General features: G+C 39.8%; 2 protein-coding genes across 2 annotated transcripts; one reads left to right on the top strand and one right to left on the bottom strand.

Moving 5' to 3' along the window:
• Window positions 1–1,107: 1,107 nt before the first annotated feature.
• Window positions 1,108–2,205, bottom strand: LOC141457642 (uncharacterized). Its single transcript, XM_074134846.1, has one exon. The coding sequence runs from the start codon at window positions 2,203–2,205 to the stop codon at window positions 1,108–1,110; it is 1,098 nt and encodes a 365-aa protein (XP_073990947.1).
• Window positions 2,206–3,043: 838 nt separating this feature from the next.
• Window positions 3,044–6,119, top strand: LOC141457641 (uncharacterized). The gene is made up of 2 exons (XM_074134845.1): window positions 3,044–3,148; window positions 4,152–6,119. The coding sequence occupies exons 1-2, from the start codon at window positions 3,044–3,046 to the stop codon at window positions 6,117–6,119; spliced, it is 2,073 nt and encodes a 690-aa protein (XP_073990946.1).
• Window positions 6,120–14,036: the final 7,917 nt, after the last annotated feature.

The following is a 14,036-nucleotide window of genomic DNA, read 5'->3' as shown; positions in this document are numbered from 1 at the left end:
ATTTCATTTGATTGCCCGCTTAACGAACTACACCCTATTCTATACAGTCCACTTAGATAGATAGATTCTACCGGAGGAATTGGCTATTCAGCCTACGCCACCGCGACACCCCAAGGATCTATTGTGGCACCCCCTAGTTGGAGACCCTCCCCCTATCCTGTCCTTAACCGAACTGTGGAATTGGTGGGCGGCTCCCAGGTGGTCAATCAGAGCACCTGCCATCAGAGCACCCTCTCGAGTTCTGCTTGCCTTAAAAGCCTTAATAGGTCCGAGAGAGGGCCCTGGCTTCTCTTTGCCAAAGAGGCGGTACCTTAGCCAGACCAGCCCCTCGCACTGACATACCACATGCAGTGCCGTCTCCTCTTCTTCCTGACAAAACCTACTCAGGCTATCCGTTGCCAGGCCCATGCGATGCATGTGCTTATTTAATCTACAATGGCCAGTGAGAATGCCAACTGCTATCCTTATGGCCACCCGGCCTAGTTGGAGTAATTCTGCAGTTAGCTTAGGCGAGTAGCTATGGATAAACTTTTTCGCCTGTCTCTGGCCTGGAGTTTTGACCCACCATTCCCTTGATCTGTCCTGCATCCATAGCTTAATGGATGCTCTCCTGAGGCATCTTGAGACACCGCAGAACGGCTCCGGCCCGATAAGCGCTCTCACTGAACTCTCCCGGGCCAGGCGGTCCGCCGCCTCATTGCCACTGTAACCCGAGTGCCCAGGTACCCATACCAGGAAGACCTTATTATGGCTACTAATTTCCTTCAGTGCATCTAGGCAGTCCCACACCAGCCTTGAGCTGATCTCCCATGAGTCAATTGCCCGCAGAGCAGCCTGGCTATCCGAATAAATGACGACTCTGGAGTTATGCACTCCCCGTCTTCTTATTTCGGTGGCGCAGATAATAATCGCGACTAGCTCCGCCTGAAAGACCGTAGCTAGCCTTCCCAGGCTCACCGAGATATTACATAGTACACGCCGGCTCCCACTCCGTCATCCATCTTGGACCCGTCCGTGTACCACATAGATTCGCCTGTAATTGGCGGCCCATTCTTCCATGCCCCTCTGTCTAATATCAGGACTTTGAAGGGTTTTTGGAAGTCATACCTAGGAGTCATTATGTCCGTAGGCAGGCCCAAAATCGGGTCCGCCTCCAGCTCCTCCCATAGGTCTTGATGTTTTCCAGTATGCCTGGGATAAATGGGCGCTTGTCCCTGTTGTAGTCTGTAGTTGTAGATACGATGCCCAGTCTTGGTTGATTTTGGCTTTATTAAACAGCCTCCTCACCTCTCGCCTTCTTCTCTCGAGGTGATCATTCCACCAGACCGTCTTCGACCTATTAGGCCTTTCCCTCTCCGGACAGTTTTCCCGGTAGGCGTCCAAAATCGCCTCAGTTACCTGTGCCACTGCCCGTCCCAGACTTCCTATTGTCCGTACATCCACTTTAAGGTCACCGAGAGACTCACTGAGACTCCCAACAAATCCCTCCCAGTGGGTTTCCCTCGGGCTTCGAAGCCTGCTAATGACCAATGGTGGAGTGCATATATCGAACCTTATGAGCCTATGATCCGAGCACGATGGCTCACTTGATACATGCCTGTGAGCAATTTTGCTCAACATACAGCGCGAGGCTAGCGTCACATCCAACACCTCCCTTCTAGCTGCAGTCACGAAAGTTGGTTCCAAGCCTACGTTGGCTACATGCAACCCTTCACCAGTAATGAATTCATAAAGGTACTTACCTCTTTGGTTGATATCGGTGCTCCCCCAGGCAATGTTGTGCGCATTGGCGTCGCATCCCAACACCAGCTGCAAGTTCCCACCTCTGCAGTAGTCCATTACTTTTTTCAGTAGACAGAGGGGGAGATCCTCATCACCGGGGAAGTACGCAGAGCTAATAACTAGCCTTTCCGCTCCCTCTTCGGTGTTGATAATTAGGAGAGCTGTAACAAAATCGGCGGAGCACAGCTCCGGTATTAATCCACAGCTCACCTTGTTACTATGTACTATACATGCTCGAGGTCTACTTACAGACTTGTACAGCACCTTCCCGAATTTCGGGTTCAATCCTCGGACGATCCCCCCATGGCACCACGGCTCCTGCAGTAGGGCTACATGTAACCCCTCCCTGTCGAACCTCCTACTAAGCACGGCCGAAGCGGCCTTTGCGTGGTGGAGGTTCGCCTGCACCATCCTGATCGCCATGTTAGGTCTCCGAGGGGGACGGAACGTCAGCCCCGGGTCCCAAGGGTCGCCCCTCGGCTTCCGCAGCCGCCGGCAACCGCTCCTGGCCTTGAGGCCTGTGGAGCAAGCCGACATCGCTACCGCCAGGAGAAGCACCCACCGGGACCCCCGCCTTACCGTCCGCCCCCTCCTCTATCCGCCCCTCTCCTACGGGTAGTACGGCCAGGGCAGCCTGTAACGCCGCCATCTCTCCTTCTAGGCCCCCCTGACCCCCTTTGGCGAGTCCGCCTTCGCTAAGCTCCCGGCCTGTGGTTGATCTCCTTCCACTTCCATCGCCTTGGCCTCCTCCGAGCTTTTACTTTTCGGAAGCTTGTGACGAAAAGTAACCCGCCCCCAACCAAAATAGGGGGTCATGTTCAGCCTTTTAAGCTCCGCCAATGACCCCCTGTCTATTGAGAATGTCCAGAGCCGCCCACCCTCAACGGGTAAGCATCCCCAGACCCTCCACATTTTGGTGTTCAGCCCTGGTTGCTCACTTCTAAACGAGCGAGCACCCTTTCAGCCTCAACCTGCTTGCCCCCCTCGTTAGGGATGAAGACCTTACAGGTTATCGACACAGTACCCCTGTGCCATCCATCCCTCGGCACGGAACGCGTAACACCTTGGATTGGGCCCTACTAACAGGTCTGTATTATGTGCGTGTACGTGTTGTTGAGTGTGTGTTCGTAATTGTGTATGTTCCCCGTGTACGATGTTGGGCTGGGATGTTCGCAGGGTCGCCCTTACCTGAGGGGGCGGCTAATCCACCCCCCATCTCACGATAAAGGAAGTGAGGGATCGGGTTGGACGGGAAAACAAGATGGGGCACACTAAAGAGGTGGCCCGCGGTGGGTTACCGCCAGGCCCGCCATTGCCCTGTTGGCCGCACTCAAAGAGCGCGTTGCCCGGTCCTCACGGCATGGACGTAGGGTTGGCTAGCCCCTCAATTCAAGATCGAGGAGACCTTTGAGAACCTACAGTCCACTTACCGCGTTTGTTTGCAAAGATAAACAAATTTTGGTCTTCCGGGCCGGATTTATAAAAATAAAAATTTTGGTCCTCCGGGCCGGATCTATAAAAATAACAAATTTAATCCAATAAGTATCAGATTCATAAAAAAAAATAATAATTTTCTTTCCTCAAATTTAGTAAATTCATCTCAAAAAATTGTAATATGTTGCAATAAAATTTTTGCATGTTCAGAGCATGTTCGCACAATCATAACATTAAAAGTTAAAAGTTACGCTCGGTTCATATGTATATCTTCTCAAGTATAAAGTCCAATTTCATAAACTAGCTTTTCAAAATTCTTGTTGCTAGGCGCTATTCGCTCATCCTCGCCGTGTTTCGGAGTACTACGTACATCTCCCGCTAGAGCACTCACTTCCCACAGCTGGCTATAACCTCTTGCAACCTGCCGTGTTTACATTCCTCTGTTATTGTTTTTATTTACCTGTCAACTTATGTCATTGAAATAATCTTCCTAGTTTTTCAATTAAATTCAATTATTTATTCATTTTCGTCAGCATTAATTATTATTAATTAAATTAATTACATTTAGAGAATTTTACGAATCATTTAATTTTACTTGTATTTAAACTGATTCATTTCTGCGCATTTCTTCATCTCAGTTGTTTCAATTTGTTCGAAATATTGAATATTCTGCTTCCTTCTTATCCTACTTACGCCTCGCTCTGTTGCCCACGAATGCGAAATCATCCCTAACGCTAAGGCCAAATCACAACTGGATTCCGATCCTGAGTACGCTCAGTTGCTCATGACCTGTCGCCGTTTGCTCAAAACGGATATTTTCAAATGTCACCGCTATTCATGACAGAGTAAAAGATTTACAGCTACCTCAATTAACCACCATTCAGTCATATGTGTCAAAATTAGAAGGGCTTAATCAAAAATTTGAAACCGTACAGAATAAAATAAAAGATATTAATTTCTTGCTTGAGACTAGCGATCGGCTCGAAATTAATCAAGTTAGCAACGCGTTCACTGACTTGATCGTGCACATTGAATCACGTTATTTACTCTTAAAGAAGCAGGAGCCAGCTCCTCCTTCTACTGCAGATGCATCTACTATTAGCCTGCCTCACTATAGTTTCAATCCGCTTCCTCGAATACCTATTCCTCAATTCGCCGGTAATATTGATGAATGGCCGGAATTCCACAGTACTTACAAGTCAAGGGTTCATGACGTTAAAGAATTATCTAACGTTCAGAAATTTCAATACTTGAAATCTGCCATAACAGGAGAAGCTGCTGCTGTTATTTCAGGCCTTTCGTTTACAGAAGAAAATTATTCCGTTGCGTATAACGCACTCGTTTCCCGTTATGCTAACCCTCGCAGAATTGCCGCTATGTATTTCTCAAAATTAGTTACCTTTAAGAGAAACTCTTCTCCGTCGTTAAATAATCTCAAGTCATTTTTGACTGTTCACCAAAACTCTGTCAGTGCCCTTAAGGCTCTAAATTTATCAGATTTATGCGACTTCCTGTTGTTTTCTATTTCTCTTCAAAATTTAGATCCTGTAACATCTCGTAAATTCGAAGACAGGGTTGCCACAGCTGGTATTCCTACCTATCAACAATTGATAGATTTTGTAGTTTCTCAAGTACAAACATTGGAACTGTCGCCTAGTATTTCATCTAACACTCGGGGCTCTACTGCTGTGAAGGAATTCAAACCGAATTCTAAGCAAATATTTATGTTGAATTCTTCATCTTCCTTCAAGAAACTTACGTCTGATGTCCGGCGTTCCAGATCACCCGCTCAAGTTTGCGTTTACTGTAAATCCGCTCACTCGGTATTTTCTTGTCCTCTGTTTGCCGCTCTTACCGTAGATCGAAGATACGATTTCATACGCCAGCAAGAAAAATGCTTCAATTGCTTTGGTTCGCATGTCCGGCGATACTGCAAATCTAAATCGGTTTGTCGTTTATGTAACTCTAACAGCCATCACACATTGTTACATTCACAGGTTATCCGTGATTCACCCATCTCTCAACCAGCTACTAGCGCGTCACCGCAAGTTATTTCCGCTACTACTGAAAACCCGGCTGTCGCTGAACAAACTTGTTTGTTTAATTCGTCTAATCCTCACATTCCCATGGTGTTACTAGGCACCTTAACTGCCGTTATAATGGACTCGATGGGTCAGAGTCGCACAATCCGCGCCGTTATTGATCCGGGATCACAAGTGTCGGTAGTTACTCAATCCTGCGTGCAGGCATTGGGTCTTTCTGTTAATCGTATTCGCACTCAACTTTCATGTGTAGGCAATACACGTACTTCCGCTATGGCTATCATAGGGCTAACGTTACACTCTCGTGTTTTCGCCTTTAAATTATCGTTTCAAGCATTAGTTATGCCTTCTATTGCGTCGTTGTTACCCGCTAAACAAATTCCCTCTGATGTCGTATCTCGTTTCAGACACTTAACGTTGGCCGATCCTACATTTGACACTCCTTCTCCGATTGATGTCTTGCTTGGCGCAGACGTGTTTCCGCAACTACTCATACAAAATTCGTTCGACACCAATACTGGTAATCCTTCTGCGATTTCAACCCAATTCGGATGGGTTATACTGGGACCTCTTGAAAATGAAACTTATGCAGACCCCATTTCGCTTCACATGTCGTGCCCTATATCCGCTCAGCTGCAAAACTTTTGGGCTATTGAAGAAATTCCCATTCCGTATATATCTAACCCAGATGATGATAGAGTGGAGGAACATTTTTCTACGACCCACACTCGCAATTCTGATGGGCGCTATGTTGTTTCACTTCCGTTCAAGCCCGGAGCTCCCGCACTCACCGTTAACGCTTACTCGCCGTTTCACGCGCTCAATTGTCTCGAAAGTAAACTCAGTAAAATTCCGTCTTAGTTCAGTTCCTATAATGAATTTATGCGCGAGTATTTAAGCCTGTAGCATATGTCAAACGCTATTACCTCCGCGAAATATATAATTCCTCACCACGTGGTTTGGAAAACTCAGCAAGACTCGTGCAAAATCAGAGTTGTATTTAACGCGTCCGCTAAAGATAGTAACAACGTTTCTCTCAATGATTGCTTGTTGCCAGGCCCCAAACTTCAACGGGACATTCATGCCATTTTGCTATCTTTCCGCTTGCATGCCGTGGCGTTGTGCGCTGATATCGAGAAAATGTATCGCCAAATATTACTGCGTCCGGAGGATCGTATACACCAGCACATTGTTTGTCGTAATGGCTCCAAAGCGACCATTCAAGAAATGGAGTTAAACACTGTAACATACGGTCTAACCCCTTCTGCTTTTCTGGCTCAGCGTGTTCTTATTCAACTCGCGCGTGATGAGGGTGAACGATTTCCTCTTGCCGCTCGGGCGCTCCAGCAATGCACATATGTCGATGACATCATCACAGGTGCTTCTAATATTGCAGACGCACAGATACTTCGTCATCAACTCATTGAAGCTGGGAATCAGGCAATGGAAAAAAAGTTTTGGACAAAAATGCTTTGAGAACCATTACTTTGGAGATTAACGTCCTATGCAGACTGTTGCACTAAAAAACAAATAAGAAAATTCATATGTATAATCAGATGAGGAAAGATTTAAAGGAAGCTGTATACACTAATATATTGTATTACTATAAATATTTGTAATTAATTAACTCTTATTTTTAATTAATATTTGACCATTTGGTACACTATAGTGCCAATCTGTTTAATCAAAAGATGAACTTAAACCGACGATGTATAATTTCCTAAATTGCACTTAAATGTAAACAAGTAAAAGTAATAATAACAATAATTTCGTAAATATAGTTGGTAAGGTGAATTTTCTTAAAAACGTTTTATGATTTTTGAATTGTTTAATAGAATAGCGTCTCATTAAAAACCTATGCATTAATCGTTTATTACAATCAGTATGAGCTAGAGGGGTGCTAATCTTCCCTGAGCAAAAATATTTTATTGATAAAAAAAATGGCCAGCATAAGGGTATGTGACGTGTAATAGAATGTAAAAAATATTAATGAAAATTTAATGCAGTAAAATTATACTTAAATGATATCAATTGTTTCAAAAGTACAATGGATTCTTTTTCTAATATCTTCTGTAAGGATACATTAAGACACTGTTCACAGGGGAATGTTCTCGGAAAACTTAATAGTAAGAGAAATCTTTTATAAAAATGGCGAAAAATTAAAACCAATTTAAATAAAATAAGCTTTTTGAAAATGTTTCTAAATGGCTGAAATTATTACGAGCTGTAGTATGATTGAAATGATAGGTACTTGCTGATTTGTGTACCTTTTGTCGTTTAATCAACCCTTATACTTAACTTTTTAAACTGTAAGTTTTTGTTAAGGAGATATATATATATATATATATATATATCACTTTTTATTCACCTAAACGAACAGGTAAAACTTTTTTTTTCTCCATAACTAAGGGACTGTGGACTTCAGTTGTTTACGATATATCATCAGTATACATACACTTAGCTACTACACTACTATTGTCACTCTTCCTTTATATACCTATATATATATTCTATATATAGAGTATCAATAATAAACTATTTCTAATATATGTTACAATAAATGCGTTAAAACTCAACGAAAATATTACTTCCCGTAGAAATTCAAGGGAATGTTAGCTAATAATTAAATAATTATTTAATAATAATTATTATTGAAGAAATTAAATTAATTTAAAAGTTATTCAATTTAAAATAGTCATGGGTTCACCAGTGACTTTAGAACAAATCGCTGAGTTAATTAAAGCAGGAACAGAAAAAGCAAAAATTTATAAAAAAGAACTTGAGGAAACTAAAGCAAGAGTTCATAAACTAGAGCAAGAAAATGCCAAAATACTAAAAGAGATTGAAAATGCCAGAGGAAGAGCGAATGTAGAAGAAACCAACCGTAGAAAAAATAATATAATTATTTATACTGTTGAAGAACAGCCCAGAATGGCCCAAATTGAGTTAATAAATACCGTTATAGATTTTATATCAATTAATTTGGGAATATTACTGGAGTCGAGAGATATCGATTTTTCTTTTCGTCTAGGAAAAGTTGTTGGTAAAAGACCAATTCTAATAAGATTCGTTTCTTTTTGGCGCAAACTTGAGGTAATAAAAGCAAGTAAAATTTTGAAAGGAACTAATTACGCTATATCTAACGACTACCCTCAAGAAGTTAGAGTTATTAGGAAAAAATTACTCCCATATTTAATTCGAGCAAGAAAAGAGGATTGTAAAGTTTTTATGAAGAATGATGTATTATCTATAGATGGTCGTGATTACACAGTTAGCGAACTCGAAAGAGAAAACCCGACTAGAAATAAAATTAGTCGAAAAGAAGGCAAATCTGATTCCGATGGGGGTTCTGAAAAAATTAGATTTTCTCAGAATAGAAAAGGTCGAGAATGCGCCTCACCCTCTATTAAGAAACTTAATTCTACAACACCTTCTCAGTCTGGAGCGGCCCTAGGAAGCGATTCCGGAAAGGAGGAACGCAGAGGAGAACAGGAAGGTGATAAACTATGACAACAAATGTATATCAACTCGCTCGTGTGTCCCAGTCCAGTCAGCCAATCGTCTCACTCAAAACTACAAAATGTTTCACATCTTTTAATGGGTTTTTGGAATGTTGAAGGTATTTATAAGCTATTTAATCTAGATGTAGATTTGTGCTCCTATCTGAGTAAATTTCAAATTTTGGGCTTCAGTGAAACCTGGCACACTAGTTCAGTTCCTAACTTGCCTTCATATTTTACGAAATATTCTATTTTCTCTAGTCAGGCTACAAAAACTCAAGTATATGGTAGACCTAGTGGTGGGTTAATATTGGCCATTAGTAAAGATTTAAATGCAACTATTTTTAATGTAACTCATTCATAGATTTTTATTAAACTTCACTATGAAAACTGTGTTTATATAGTTGGCCTAGTTTGGCAACGTGCTTTGTTTTCAAAGATAAAAGATTTGGCTGGGATGTAGAAGAAGGTTTGTTATGTGAGGGAAAAGACGGCTCCATTATTCTCAAGCAACTAATTGGAAACAGTTTCACGGAAGATGTGGAAAGAAACCTGAAAAAAATACTGGAGGTGGATAAACAGTATAAGCAGAGCAGAGTTGAACCTTCTACGAATTTCTTAAAATGAAAAATATCAGTCTGTCGAGAAAGGGAACATAGCATGGATCAACAAGGGAAACAAGTTGGGAATTGTGGAAAAGTGTCTAGTGAATACTATGTAAATAAAAATAAGTGCAGTGAAGGTGATAATGTTAAGTTAACTATTCTCTCATACAATATCGCTGGGATGAAAGGTAAAAAAGATAACCATTTGTTTTTTGAGTTTGTAAGGAAGTTTGATGTAATACTGTTGTCGGAAACTCATTTGGAAGATAAAGATAGTGTAGCATTTGAATATTTATTTAAGGAATTTCATATTTTCTTTAAACCCGCTTTGAGGCATTTCAAATTCGGTAGAGCTATAGGGGGAACAATTATTGGGTATAAAAAGAATAGAGCGGTGTCTAAGCTTTGTAGTTTTTGTAATGTTAATACAAATGTTATTATTAAAATTAGGCAAAATGGTAATTCTGAAATTTATTTGGTGCCGGTATACATCAATGTTAATAGCTGGAATAATGATTTTGATCAGTTAACTAGTTTAATGAATGAAATAACTAACGTGAATAGTATAGTGATAGGTGACTGTAATGCAAGAATCTCAGATGAGCAAGTTATTCAATCGGACCTCTCCTATCATAATTTTAATATTTCGGAAAAACGTAAATCTAAGGATAAATGTTTAAATAGTAAAGGTAAACAGTTGCTAGATTTTTGCGATGATAATGATTTGATTATTCTAAATGGTAGGTCGAAAAGTGACCCACAAGGTGAGTTCACCTTTATTGGTGCCATGGGTACATCTGTAAACGATTTATGTTGTGTCAGCTTCTCAGTTTTATCAATGATAGATGATTTTGTTGTGCTACCCGAAATGTATTCGGATCATTGCCCTATCTTATTGACATTGAATCTGTTAAACTCTAATGTAAATGAAATTGTAACACTCCCGCTTCTACCAAAATTAATCTGGAATAGTAATGATTTAAAGTATAAAAATAAGTTGGATACTGAGTTAAATAAAATCAAAAATTTAGAAGATAAACCTATAGATACTATTAATAATTTAATTGGTGTAGTTCATAAAGTAGCAACTAGGCAAAAAGCTTGGAAACCGTTAGTCAAAAAACAGGAATGGTTTGATTGGGAATGTGTAAATGAAAGAAAAAGAGCATTTAAGCTGTTAAACCTATTCAGAAAAACCAGTTCTATGGCGATAAAGAATATTTATGTAAAGTGTATTATGAATTATAAGCAGCTGTGTAATCGTAAAAAAGAAAACTTCCTTAATTTGTTAATTGTAAAAGTAAAAGGGGCTAAAGACCCAAAACAGTTTTGGAATGCAATAAGAATATTCAAAAAACAAAATTTTTTGTGTAATTCGGGGCTAAGTTTAAATGAGTTTAGATCTTTTTTCGAAGAGTTGCATAACCCTGCTGCGGAAGCGCCGATAATTATATATGCAGAGCCATTTGTCTCCGACCCCATCCTGGATAATGAATTTAACAGGCTTGAGTTACAGTGTGTGCTGGATAAGGCGAAGAATGGTAAGGCTCCCGGATTGAACAGAGTGTCTTATGAATTTTTTAAAAATGCATCTGATAATTTTTTACAGATTTTGCTGCGGGCATTCAACAGAATCTACGACAGCTCGCAAGTGCCACCGAATTTCAGAGAAGCCCTAATATTTCCCCTACATAAAAAAGGAGACACCAAACAAGTCACTAACTATAGAGGGATCTCTTTTATTGATGTGGAAGCTAAAATATTTTCTGGACTTCTGTTGAACAGACTCTGGCAGTGGTTGGATACTCATAAAGTAATTAATGAATTCCAGGCAGGATTTCGAGCTGGCTACGGTACGATCGATAATATTTTTAATTTGGTCAACTTAATACAATTGAAGTTTGAAGAAGATAATGTAAAGAAAATCTATCTATTTTTTGTAGATCTCAAAGCTGCCTTCGATTCGATACCGAGGAATTTGTTATTTTACAAGTTAACTATGCTGGGTCTGTCAAATAAGTTTGTGAACATCATTAGAAACCTATATGAAGAGTCCAGTGCGGCGGTATGGGGTGAACAGGGCATGTCAGAATTTTTTCCTACATCGTCGGGCGTAAAGCAGGGCTGTTTATTGTCGCCGGTGCTTTTCTCCATTTATCTGAATGACCTGCATCATGAAGTCGGTGGAGGTATATATCTAGGGGGTTGGAATATCCGTTTGCTATTGTATGCAGACGATGTGGTGCTGATGGCTGATAGGCCAGATGTGTTGCAAAGGATGATAGATGCCCTGGGTAGTTATTGCAGATCGTGGGGGCTCAGAGTGAATTTAGCAAAGTCCAAGATAATGATTGCTAGAAAGAAGGGAGGAAGACACGCTGTCAATGAAAAATGGAATTTAGAAGGAGAAAACATAGAAATAGTTAACAGATACAGCTATCTGGGAGTCTGCCTTACACCGTCTCTCTCCTTTGAGCCTCACCTTAGCGATAGATTGCGTTTGTCTAAATTCGCCATCAACTGTACTTGGGCAAAATTAATTAATAATTGTGATACCCCTATTAATGCTAAATTAAAGGTTTTTTATGCAACTTCCCGCTCGATTATGACATATGCAGCCCAGGTTTGGGGATTTAAAAAATATGACATAGTTGAAAAATTGCAACGGTTTTTTGTGAAAAAGTTGTTTAGGCTGCCGAAAAATACTGCAAATTATATAATCGAGTTAGAAACGGGCTTGAACTGCATGTATGTGTATACATTAGGACTCCAGATAAAATATGTTTTAAAAGCAATAAAAATGTCTGATAACAGATTACCAAAATTAATAGCCCATAGAATTTTATCTAATAAAATGTTATGGTGGCGAGACTGGGAAAATCTGTGTATACAGCTGCAAGTGCCACTATTTCAAATAGAAAACACAGAAACTTGGAAAGGTAATTTGGCACTTCTTTTACAACGTATAAGCGAAAATGAGCGATTGAATGCTATATCCAGGGCGAGACAGGGACAACACCACATTGTTTACCCGAAGCTGGTGTATGACAGATGCGATTACCTCTATAGCGAAAAGTTTGAGGATGCACTGTTGATTTTGAAAGCAAGGTCAGAATCGCTAAATTTAAATTACAGACCGTTTGATCCGGGAGCCTCCCAAACTTGTGCCTTATGTAATTTAAATGAGGTGGAAAATATTGTACATTTTATTGGAGTTTGCCCGATTTTGGCGCCTTACAGAGTACTTTATTTAAAAAAAAGAATCCTATCCACAGATGAGGTCTGTTTTATTTTGAATGGAGACAACTGGCAGAATTTGATTAATTACTTAAAAGAGGCATTGCAATATAGGAAGGCACTTGTTGACGAGTTTAATTATTGATCTTTGTTTTTTGATTTGTTTTTTCAATTTTTATATTATTTTTTAGCTGCAGGAGGGTTATTTGATTGTATAAGATGAAGAGGAGAAAAAGAGAAAGGAAGAGTGAATAAATAAATTTCTCTTTTGTAAAAATGCAACTCGGCAGACGGATATTTCCATTGCCATTAAGAGTTTTTTTATTCTTTTTATTTTTATAAGGAATTTGATTGTTTATTTCGTTTTTTATCTTTTTACTTATTTTTGTGTTTATAAGAACATTTTGGCAATAAACTCTATTATTATTATTATTATTATAGTTGGCCTAGTTTATTTCAAGCCTTATACTGAAAGTTATAAACTGCAGTTAGTGGATTTTGAGGAAATTCTAAACAAAATAACAGAATTGTATACCGATGCAAGACTAGTGTGCGGAGGTGACTGGAACGCCCGTGTTGGCTTACTCAATAACAACTTCGATGACTACATTTTCGAAAATTGTAATCTCAAATGTTATAGAAAATCGTACGACAAAATCGTTAATGTAAGGGGAAACTTGTTACTTGACATCTTAGAGTCATTTGGTTTAATCGTGGTTAATGGTCGAAGTGTAAGTGGGGCAGCGCCGAAGAGAGCTAGAGAGTGGGGCGAATATGACCGAGCTGGGAGGGGCAGTGTTGGCCTAGAGCTCGGACTGGTCACATAGGACGCTGAGAGTCAGGGTAATTCTGCTGTCAGGACGGACAACGAGACGGGACTTCCGGCTGAAGCCTTATCACTGTGTACTAGCGTGAGAAGATTGTTTTCCTTTACTTTTGAGTTTCATTTATGTTTTCATTTTCCTTTTTGTAAATAAAAGAGTGTATTAATTTTGTAATTATTTTGTGTTCTCTCCCCACTACCCCGACAAGCTCACAGTGGTGTCAGGTGTTAAAACTACCCACCAAAATAATATTGGTTTTTTATTATTGTAAAATAGTATGTGTTTAGAATACATGTTGAATTAGGTGTAAATATAGATGTGAAAGTAAATAGGTGAAAGAATTAAAAATAAAATAATTGTATATAGTAGTAATAAAGTTAATTATAGTTGTAAATTCTTAAAATAGTTTTGAAAACAAAAGAGAGAAGGGATAAATAATAATTTTATGTGTTCTTGGTGCATGGGTTCTAACAAATAAAGTAACCGTACCGTGTACTGTCTTAAAAACTAACTATTACTGTTTACATGTAAGAACAAAATATTAAAATAGGTAAGTGTAAGTAATTACATAGGAGAATTGAGAGAAACCTCTCTAACATTGGGAGAAATAGG

The sequence above is a fragment of the Rhodnius prolixus genome, unplaced genomic scaffold (genome assembly GCF_049639745.1).
Source record: "Rhodnius prolixus isolate KJV_2025 unplaced genomic scaffold, Rpr scaffold_40, whole genome shotgun sequence".
NCBI classification, from domain to species: Eukaryota; Metazoa; Arthropoda; class Insecta; order Hemiptera; family Reduviidae; genus Rhodnius; species Rhodnius prolixus.
The sequence above is the reverse complement of the archived record's forward strand: the minus strand, read 5'-3'. Positions and strand labels throughout refer to the sequence as shown.